At 40.3% G+C, this 10366-nt stretch overlaps 1 protein-coding gene across 1 annotated transcript; it reads left to right on the top strand.

Moving 5' to 3' along the window:
• Nucleotides 1-6548: 6548 nt before the first annotated feature.
• Nucleotides 6549-8274, top strand: LOC141639782 (uncharacterized). Its single transcript, XM_074448830.1, has 3 exons — nucleotides 6549-7278; nucleotides 7367-7653; nucleotides 7771-8274. The coding sequence occupies exons 1-3, from the start codon at nucleotides 6549-6551 to the stop codon at nucleotides 8272-8274; spliced, it is 1521 nt and encodes a 506-aa protein (XP_074304931.1).
• The last annotated feature ends 2092 nt before the right edge of the window (nucleotides 8275-10366 follow it).

The following is a 10366-nucleotide window of genomic DNA, read 5'->3' as shown; positions in this document are numbered from 1 at the left end:
AGCGTTTTCTTCTGGCTCGGGGTTCAGTGCTGGGGCTTCCTTTGGGCGTGGTCGTGAGAGCGGTAGTGGTAGTTGGGGGATAACCTGCTTTGGCTGTGGCGGTGTAGGCTACAAGATACATAAGTGCACGAGTGTACCGGGAGCTTTTCAGAGATCGGCTCAGGGGAGCTATTCTCGTGGTCCCAGACGAGTTATGCGAGCAATGCACAGGTGGGTCATGGAACAACCGGGGAGGTCAGAGCAACCAGGGTGGATATAACCTCAATGGCGGTAATTATTATCAGAAACCAGCTACGAACAACAACAATCAGGGGTCGGGTGCTAAGCCGGCTACTTCAACAAGATCTTGTCCAGGAGGTGGACAAGACCACCGGAAAGTCAGATATGATGGAAAAGAAAGCAGCTGAGGACGACGCACATGTTATCACTGGTACCTTTCTTGTTAACGGTATTCATACCTTTGTTTTGTTTGATTCGGGGGCGTCTCAGTCATTTGTATCTTTGAGTCATATCAAACGGTTGGGTCTGAGGGTATACGAGTCTGTAAGTGAGAAAGTTTTTATACCTTCGGGTGAGTCTGTATAATGTGGGAGGTTGTATAGGGATGTATCTATGATAGTTGGGCAAGTTGATCTACCTGTAGACTTGCTAGAGTTTCCTTTAGACGATTTTGAGATGATAGTCGGGATGGATTGGTTAGGAAAGTACAAAGCTAAGATAGACTGTCATCAAAAGAAAGTGTCTTTGAGAGGTCCTGAGGGCGTTAGTGTGTCTTATTGTGGGTTTGTGGTCAAACCCAAAGTTAAGTTGATTGCAGCTGTGACCTTAAAGTCTTATCTGAGGAAGGGGTGCCCGTTGATCTTGTGCCATGTGAGAGATGACCGGATAGAGAGTCTGACAGTTGATCAGATACCAGTGGTGGGTGAGTTTTCAAATGTCTTTCCAGAGGAGATTCCGGGGTTGCCGCCGAAGAGGGAGATAGATTTCATGGTTTAGCTAAAACCGGGGATGGGGCCAATCTCTAAGGCACCGTACCGGATGGGTCCTAAGGAGTTGGAGGAGCTCAAGAAACAGTTAGATGATCTGATAGAGAAGGGATACATTAGACCTAGTGTATCACCGTGGGGAGCACCAGTTCTTTTTATGAAAAAGAAAGATGGGAGTTTGAGGTTGTGCATAGATTTTAGGGAGTTGAACCGAGTGACGGTGAAGAACAAGTATCATTTGCCAAGGATAGATGACCTATTTGATCAGTTGAGTGGTGCAGCAGTCTTTTCCAAGATTGATTTGAGATCGGGGTACCATCAAGTGAAGATTAGGGAGGTGGACATACTAAAGACAGCTTTCACGTCGAGGTATGGCCATTATGAGAATGTGGTGATGCCTTTTGGGTTATCTAATGCACCGGCTGTGTTTATGGATTTGATGAACATAATCTTCAGTCAGTTTTTGGACAAGTTTGTGGTGGTGTTCATTGATGATATCTTAGTCTATTCCAAGACTAAGGAGGAACATGAGGAGCATCTGAGGATTGTGTTGCAGACCTTGAGAGAGCACGAGTTATATGCTAAGTTGTCCAATTGTGAGTTCTGGTTAGAGAGAGTTGCTTTTCTAGGGCATGTGATCTCTAAGGATGGGGTAGTTGTGGATCCGGCAAAGATTGAGGCAGTGACCAAGTGGGAAGCACCAAGGAATGTTGCTGAGATTAGGAGTTTCTTGGGTTTAGCTGGATATTACAGACGGTTCGTGAAGGATTTCTCCAAGATTGCTAGACCTATGACAGCGTTGATGAGGAAAGAGAACAGGTTTCGTTGGGATGAGAGTTGTGAGACGGCGTTCCAAACATTAAAGGAGCGTTTGACCATAGCTCGTATCTTAGCATTGCCTGAAGGGAGTGAGAACTTTGAGGTTTATACAGATGCCTCAAAGAATGGGTTGAGATGTAGATTTATCCTACACACGATCTAGATTTGGGTGCAGTGGTGTTTGCTCTCAAGATTTGGAGACATTACCTTTATGGGGCGACCTTTAAGGTATTTTCTGATCACAAGAGTCTCAAATAAATCTTCACTCAAAAGGAGTTGAACATGAGACAGAGGAGGTGGATGGAGCTGATTGGCGATTATGACATGGATATTATCTACCATGAAGGGAAATCCAATGTTGTTGTTGATGCCTTGAGCAGGAAGAGTGTACATTCTTTGTGTACAGCTTTATCTTTGATGAGGTTAAGAGACGAGGTGGGGAAGTTTGGGATACATATGATACAGAGAGGGGATGCCATGGGAGATTTGAAAGTGCAGCCTGATCTCTATGATGATATTCGTGGTAAACAGGCTTTAGACCCTAAGATGGTGGAGTGGAGAACTGGAGTAGAGAAAGGGACAATGTCTAGATTCTCTATTCATTCAGATGGTAGTTCGAGGTTTGATGGGAGGTGGTGTGTCCCTAATGATGAGGAGCTGAAAAAGACAATCATGACAGAGACACATTGTACACCATATTCAGTGCATCCAGGTGGTGACAAGCTATACAAAGATTTAAAGAACACGTTCTGGTGGCCTGGGATGAAGAAAGAGACAGCTGAGTTTGTGGCCCGTTGTTTGACATGCCAGAGAGTTAAAGGGGAACAGCGACGACCACAAGGTAAGATTCAGTCTTTAGAGGTACCTGAGTGGAAGTGGGAATCCATTTCTATGGATTTTATCGTGGGTTTGCCAAAGAGTCAACAATGTAACAACATGATATGGGTAATAGTGGATCGACTGACCAAGTCAACTCATTTTGTGCCAATGAAAGATACATGGACCAAGGCACAATTAGCTTTGGCTTATCGGAAGCATGTGTTGAGATTGCATGGAGTGCCTAAGGACATAGTATCTGACAGAGATGCGAGATTTATCTCAAGGTTTTGGAAAGAGTTGCAGGAATATTTGGGAACAACATTGAAGATGAGTACAACATTTCATCCTGCGACAGACGATCAGACTGTAAGAACAATCAAGACTCTTGAGGATATGTTACGAGCTTGTGTGATGGATTTTGGTGGTAGCTGGGAGCAGAGATTAGATTTGATTGAGTTTTCTTACAACAACAGCTATCACACCAGTATTGGCATGGCACCGTTTGAGGCTGTATATGGGAGGAGATGTCGAAGTCCGATTTATTGGGACGACAGTGCTGAGGGAGTGGTTCTAGGACCAGAGATGGTACATGAGATGGTCGAGCAGATTAAGATGATCAGGGAAAGGATGAGAGCGGCTCAGGATAGGCAAAAGAGTTATGTAGATCTACATCGCCGGGATATAGAGTTTCAGGTTGGGGACAAGGTTCTTCTGAAAGTGTCTCCTATGCGTGGGGTTATGAGATTTGGGAAGAAAGGCAAGTTGAGTCAGAAGTTCATAGGACCTTATGAGATCTTAGACCGGGTTGGAGAGGTTGCTTATGGTTTGGCTTTACCAGCTGCATTGGAGAGAGTGCATAATGTGTTTCATGTATCTCAGCTGCAGAAGTATGTGAGTGATCCGTCACATGTGTTAGAGGCAGAGAGCATAGATCTAGATGAGTCCTTGTCTTATCTTGAGGTGCCTAAGCAGATTCTTGACCGGAAGGTTAGGAAGACTAGGAGTGGTGAGACAGTTTTGCTTAAGATCCTTTGGTTTAATCATGAGGTAGAGGAAGCTACATGGGAGGCAGAGGAGTCCATGAGAGAGCGCTATCCGTTCCTTTTTTATCAGGTATGTATGGTTACGGGGACGTAACCTTGTTTCTTTTAGGGGGGTAGGAGATGATCGCAAAGAGTTTTAAGAGTTTTTACATCTTTTGTGTTGTGTCGGTATGGTTAGTAATGGTTTGAGTCGGGTTGAGTTTGGTTGGTAGCATGCTTTTATGTTGAGTGTTGTTTTGGGTTGTTGTGTCGGGAGTGTTATAGTATGTATTTTCTTTGTTGTGGTTTGAACTTCGGGGACGAAGTTCTTTTTAAGGAGGGAAGACTGTAATACTACGGTTTTATGAGCCTCTAGGTACTCTATCGAGTGGGCCTTACTCTGTCGAGTAAGGGTGTTTTGAATTTTAAAACAGTGTTCTGCTTGAAGGGTACTCGATCGAGTAGCCTGGGCACTCGATCGAGTATGCGGCACTCGATCAAGTACGTTAGTTGCTCGATCAAGTAGCTCGGTTTACGGGTAATGTTTTGTCGGGTTTTGTTAATAATGCGAATAGGTATATAAAGCTTTCCGTCATCAACACTAAACACTTTTATCAAACCTAATTACTTCAAAAGAGATTTTAACCTATGTACTTCGCATCTTTCGCATTATTGACAAATCCCGGAGCTTGAGAGGTCGGAATTCATCATCCTTTACATTCTTGTGATCCTTGCGTCGAGGGTAAGATCTACGTACCGATTTTATAGTATTTTATTAAGTTTGTTTAAACCCTAATTTGGGGGTTTGGGGGTTTTGTTGTCTTTTATGATTGTTAGTAATTGTATGATCATATGTTAGGAGGAGGATTCGTAGAAGAAGAGTTTTGATAACATCTGTTGAGACCGTCTGATTGTATTGCATTCCAGGTAGGGTTTCCCTACTCAGTATTAGTCACATGATGTGTTGTTTGTGATTGTTGAATATTATCGTACGAGTATTGTGACAGTTGTTGGGTTTTCTTGCTGATTAGTAGTTGTGATTGATTGTATCTGTCTGTGTTCTTCGGGGTGCGTCCCTGGCTGACTGGAGTCACTTGCGGGAGTGGCTTCACGCCCATTATTCGCCTTCTGTGGAACCCGCCACAGAAGGGATGTGCCCATTAATGGATTTGGGTTTATCGCTCGATGGAGATGAGCGGGGCTTAGGTGGGAACGGTTGCGGACCCCACTGGGGGAGAGGAGTAACCTGTTGCAATGGGTACTCTGGCAGGGCTACACACTTTAGTGTGTAGTCAATATTGGGGAGTGGGTGATGGAGTTCGGACTATATCTTTGACGATTAAGCTGTGTTGTGTGTTGTTTTGTTAAGTTATGTAAATTGTGTGATTAGTACTGGCCCCGTTTAATTGTTTTAAAAACTGTGGTGATCCATTCGGGGATGGTGAGCAGTTGTTGAGCAGGTATGAGTCAAGATACAAGGGATAGCTGGGATGTGTCGCCATCAGATGATAGAGTCTTCCGCTATAGTTTTGATAGTTTTTAGACAGTTGTTTTGAGACCATGTAAACCATATTTTAGCACTTGGTTTTGGATTGTATTTACTCACTTAAACATTATGCTATTTAAATGTTGTTTCTTCATTGTATTTTGATTATCATTGCCTCGGGAAACCGAGATGGTGACATCTTTATATCTGAGTGGTCCTGGTAAGGCACTTGGAGTATGGGGGTGTCACATTTGTGGAATTAACCTATTGATTTTGCTGCTTATATTCATGAACCATGTCTGGTTTGTGGAGATTTCAATTGTGTTCTTTCTTATGCTGAAAGACTGGGTGGTAACACATGTGATCAACAGTGATGATTTTCAGAGCTGCCTGACCAAGTGTCGGCTAGTGGACTGCCCCGCCATAGGTTCTTTGTTCACCTGGAATAATAAGCAGGAGATTGGTTCTAGGGTTTACAGCAGACTGGATAGGGTCCTAATTAATGATGAATGAAGCACTTGTATGCCTGATATGTATGCTCATTTCTTGCCAGAATGAACATTTGAACATACTCCTTGTGCACTAAAGAGCACAGGGCAAGTGATGAATCATAAAAAGCCATTCAAATACTTTAACATGTAGGGGAAAGCAAATCACTACCTCACTCATCTTAATGGATGGTGGGATCAGCATATTCAGAGTACCAAAATGTTTATCCTAGTCAAGAAAATCAGAAATTTAAAAGTTCATTTCAGGAGGTACAACAACGATCATTTCACAGATATTGAAAACAGTACAGGAATTGCCTTGAAAATTTTGGAGCATATTCAAACACAAATTGCAGTAAATCCTGGTAGTATCTTCTGGATGGAAAAGGAACATGCAGCTATTAGTGAGTATAAAGAGCTTCAAGAGGCATGTACTCAGTTCTTGAGTCAAAAAGCAAAAGCAGCCAGGATCAAAGATGGGGACTGTAACACTAAATATTTCCATGGTGTAATCAAGAGTAAATATTTGAGGAATCGGGTCCTATCTGTCAAAAATATGAAAGGACAAGAGTGTGAGGACCCTCTAAGTATTCAAGATGCTTTTTTAGACTTTTATAAAGACTTGTTAGGGACTGTAGTGAACATTGAGCATGTTAACTCTCACATTATTCAGGAAGGGAAAATTTGCACCAGTGCACATTGGGATATCCTGCAACAACCTGTGACTAGTCTGGAAATTCAACAGGCTATTTTTTCTATCCCTGAGCACAAAGCTCCTGGCCCAGACGGTTTCACCACTGCTTTCTTTAAAGACTCCCGGAGTCTTAAAGTTGAAGAGGTGTGTGCAGCTGTGAAAGATGTTTTCAGGACTGGTAAAATTCTCAAGCAACTGAATGCCACTGTTTTGACTCTAATTCCTAAGTGAAAAATGCCAACACATGTTACTCAGTATAGACATATTGCTTGCTACAATGTTTTATACAAATGCATTTCAAAGATTTTTTGCACTAGGTTAGCTGGAGGTTTGCCTGATGTGATTAGTATAAATCAGGATGGATTTATTAGAGGAAGAAGCATCATTGAGAACATTTTAGTGTGTCAAGATCTTGTAAGGCTCTATAACAGGCAAGCTTGTACACCAAGATGTATGTTTAAAATGGACTTAATGAAAGCTTATGACTCCATTAGTTGGCAATATGTGGGAGAGATCCTTGAGGCTTTTTATTCTCCTCCTCACTTCAGAAAATTGGTTATGGAATGTATTAGTAGTGCTTCCTTCTCAATTTCTATCAATGGAGAAACCTTTGGATTTTTCCCTGGAAATAGGGGCTTAAGGCAAGGGGATCCAATGTCTCCACTTTTGTTCACACTATGCATGGAGTACTTGAGCAGAATACTTCATTGTGCCACTGAGAAGTTGAAGTTCATTTATCACCCAATGTGTAAACAGTTGAAATTAACCCATCTTATGTTTATAGATGATCTCTTAGTGTTTTGTAAAGGGGGTGCACATTCCACCATGGTCCTATTAAGAGCTTATTGTTCATTTTCAGTAGCTTCTAGTCTTAAGATGAATGCACAAAAATCCTGTGCTTATTTTAATGGGCTGGTTAGCGGTTTGAAGAAGGAACTTTTAACCGTGTCTGGTTTCCAAGAAGGTAATACCCTTTAAATATTTAGGAGTTCCCATCACTACTGGCAGATTGAAAAAGAAAGATTGTGCAGTGCTTATTGACAAAATTGTAGTAAGGATAAGAAGTTTAGGAGCTCAGAAACTTTCCTATGCTAGCAGATTAGTCTTGGTTAGCTTTGTTCTGTCTACCTTGCATACTTATTGGGCAACTATGTTTGTAATACCAAAAGGAGTGATGGAAAGAGTTGATGAAATCTGTAGGAATTTCTTATGGGAGGGTAGCACTGAGCATAATAAAGCTTCTGTAATTGCTTGGTCAAAAGTCTGTGTGCCCAAGAAAGAGGGTGGTTTAGGCCTGAAAAAGAGTGAGAAATGGAATATTGCCCTGATAGGGAAATTGGTGTGGTGGATAACAGCATAGCAGGATCGTTTGTGGATGCAGTGGGTGCACCATGTGTGTTTAAAAGGCACTCCATGGTTTACTTATGTTCCTCCCTCTAATATCAACTCGTATTAGAAGAAAATTTGTAAAGTTAGAGATCAAATAGAAGGAGGTTTTGTAGATAGGGACTGGAGTATAGGGACAGTGGAGTATACGGTTAAAATCTGCTACAATTGGATTCGAGACAAGCATCCTGATGTGAGGTGGAATAAAGCTATCTGGAATAAGATGAGTGCCCCTAAACACTCTTTTATTTCCTACCTTATTTCTCATAATGCGCTGATGCTGAAAGATAGATTGTTTCAGTATCATGTTGTTGCTTATAATCTGTACTGTATTTGTCAGTTGCAGCTGGAAACTCATAAAAATTTATTTTCAGAGTGTTCATTTAGCAGACAGGTGTTGCAGAGAATTGGGGACCGACTGTGTTGTGATATGGAACACTCCAGTTGCCTGCTCAAGATCGCAGCTAAAAGATGGATCAAAATCAGGAAAGATATATGCACTGCTGCAGTTACGGCATCCTGGTATTTCATTTGGATGCAAAGGAATGAAGCTCGGTTGCAGAATAAAGTATGAGACCTGAAATGGTTGTTCACAATATAAGAATGGTCATTCGAAATAGATTTGGTTGTTGCTAACCGAGTAATATCTCTCCTAGGGATAATATTTGGTTAGCTAGAGTGCATTTCATGTAATATAAGCACTAAGAAAATGGAATGTAATGGAAATGTATGATGTAATGCTGTTTCTCAATGAAAAACTTACCTTTTAGCAAAAAAAAAAGATAGGAAGTTATTTAGCATTTGTCTATAGTATGGTAACATGAGACTTGAGCTACGTTTCCTATTTCCCATACCTTTGAAATTGTTTTATTGGTACACCTTGGTTATTACTTTGTATAGATATGGATAGCTCGAGATTTGTATGCATTAAACATTAGCTCTGAGTTATTTGTTTGTCATTTATATGATTGCCTTTCTATTGTGTGATGCTTTGCTTGAGGTTAAGCAAAGAGATGGTTTGGGGGAGTTTGATGAGTCATAATTATATACGTATTTATGCCTCCCTTTAATTACTTTTGATACGGTTTTCGTGCTAATTTATATTAATTACATGGCTTTTATGTTAGAATGTTGTTACTTCCGCTATTTGATGTTTAATGCAGGAATGATGCATTTGAGGAGCAAAGGAATGAAATGGGCATCACGGAGTGGGCATGAAGGAATACACGAAGCATGGCACGGGAAGCTAGAAGAATAAAGGAAGAGAAGTTAAGAAGACAACACGAAGAAAAGAGCTGAAACACACTCGATCGAGGAAGTAGTGTACTCGATCGAGTGCACATAGGCTCGATCGAGTACATATCGAGTTGGCAACTTTTCCGCAATTTCCTTAAGTCGGTTATGTTTTACTACAAATACCCAATTCGTACCCTATGTTTATTTACGCATTAATTTACCTAGCTACGCTTTATTTTTACCTAGTTATGGTACTCTACATTAAATCTCTCTTAAAAACTCTTAGTTTAGTTTTATTAATATTGCTTTCGGATATACAACTCGTTCTACCTCAATTTGTTGCGGTATTATTAATCTTTCTTAAATATTTATTCAAGTGTTATTGTTCATCTTTTATGTTTGCAATTATGTCTTTCATTCATATTATTGTTGTTATTTCTGTTAGTATGCGTAGCTAATTTCATATTCTAGGATGAAAGGGGATCTAGATTGTTAGAAAAGGGTTAATTAATGAATTGATTGTTAAATTGCTTTTGATTGTTGTTCAATTGTTGTCTTACATCTAGTTAATTATTTACTGATTAGAATTGATTCTTTAATCTTGCAAACTAGGATTTTCACCAAAAGAGTTAACACTAGTATAGGCCACGATAATTGAATTAGACTAACTTAATAATAGCGATCACATGTTAAGCTTAGATCTAAAAAGACATATTAGAATCGACCGATCATATGACTTTCAACAATATAAATTGCTCAATCAATGAATTAAATCTCACCCTTGGATGACTACCTAGAGAATCCGATCCCTAGACTCTTTTTATATATTTGAATTTGTCTTTATTTACATCGCAATTGGTTTAGAAATCAAACAAACAAACCCCACAAAATTGTTACATTTAAGACAAACTTAAATATAAACAAACTAGATTAATTATCTGACCTCCCTATGGATTCGACCCTTTCTTAATGCTAGCTACTAGTTAGTTGAGAATAGGATTTATTTTGATAGGACAACGACTGAAATTAACCTTATCAAAACCGTTTCCATTTTCTAAAATCGTCTTAAGCCGAGTGGGAATGTTCTAGAATATTCTTGAGTTTTATTCCTAAATATTTATTTTTTATGATTAAATATCGAAAATATCTTTTTTACGGAATAAGGAAGCATACATATTCCCTAGTTCCTAAATTAAACCGCGGAAATCTTTCTTACTAAGGAGGAAAGGTCTCAGGAGATGACGCAGTAGGAGCTGCGCCTCTTGGAAAGGATACAGCTCCTGCTAAACTGCTTCCTGGGCTGTTTTTTCCTTAGTTTCCATAATCTTTCTGGGTTTCTTTCCTAATCCGACTTTTTCCTAAATTCCTCCTCGTGATTAGTATAAATAGAGGCCTCTGTCTCACATATTTTTCACGCGAGTGTCCGCCCT

Source organism: Silene latifolia, unplaced genomic scaffold, assembly GCF_048544455.1.
Source record: "Silene latifolia isolate original U9 population unplaced genomic scaffold, ASM4854445v1 scaffold_57, whole genome shotgun sequence".
NCBI lineage: Eukaryota > Viridiplantae > Streptophyta > Magnoliopsida > Caryophyllales > Caryophyllaceae > Silene > Silene latifolia.
Note: the sequence above shows the minus strand (reverse complement) of the source record. Positions and strands in the feature narration are given on the sequence as shown.

Excerpts from the sequence above, each read along its gene's own strand:
- LOC141639782 (XM_074448830.1), top strand. The coding sequence starts at position 6,549 with ATGCCAACACATGTTACTCAGTATAGACATATTGCTTGCTACAATGTT. Across the intron at positions 7,279-7,366 it reads CGTGTCTGGTTTCCAAGAAG|TAAGGATAAGAAGTTTAGGA; the intron begins GTAATACCCTTT and ends ACAAAATTGTAG. Across the intron at positions 7,654-7,770 it reads TTGCCCTGATAGGGAAATTG|AAGAAAATTTGTAAAGTTAG; the intron begins GTGTGGTGGATA and ends AACTCGTATTAG.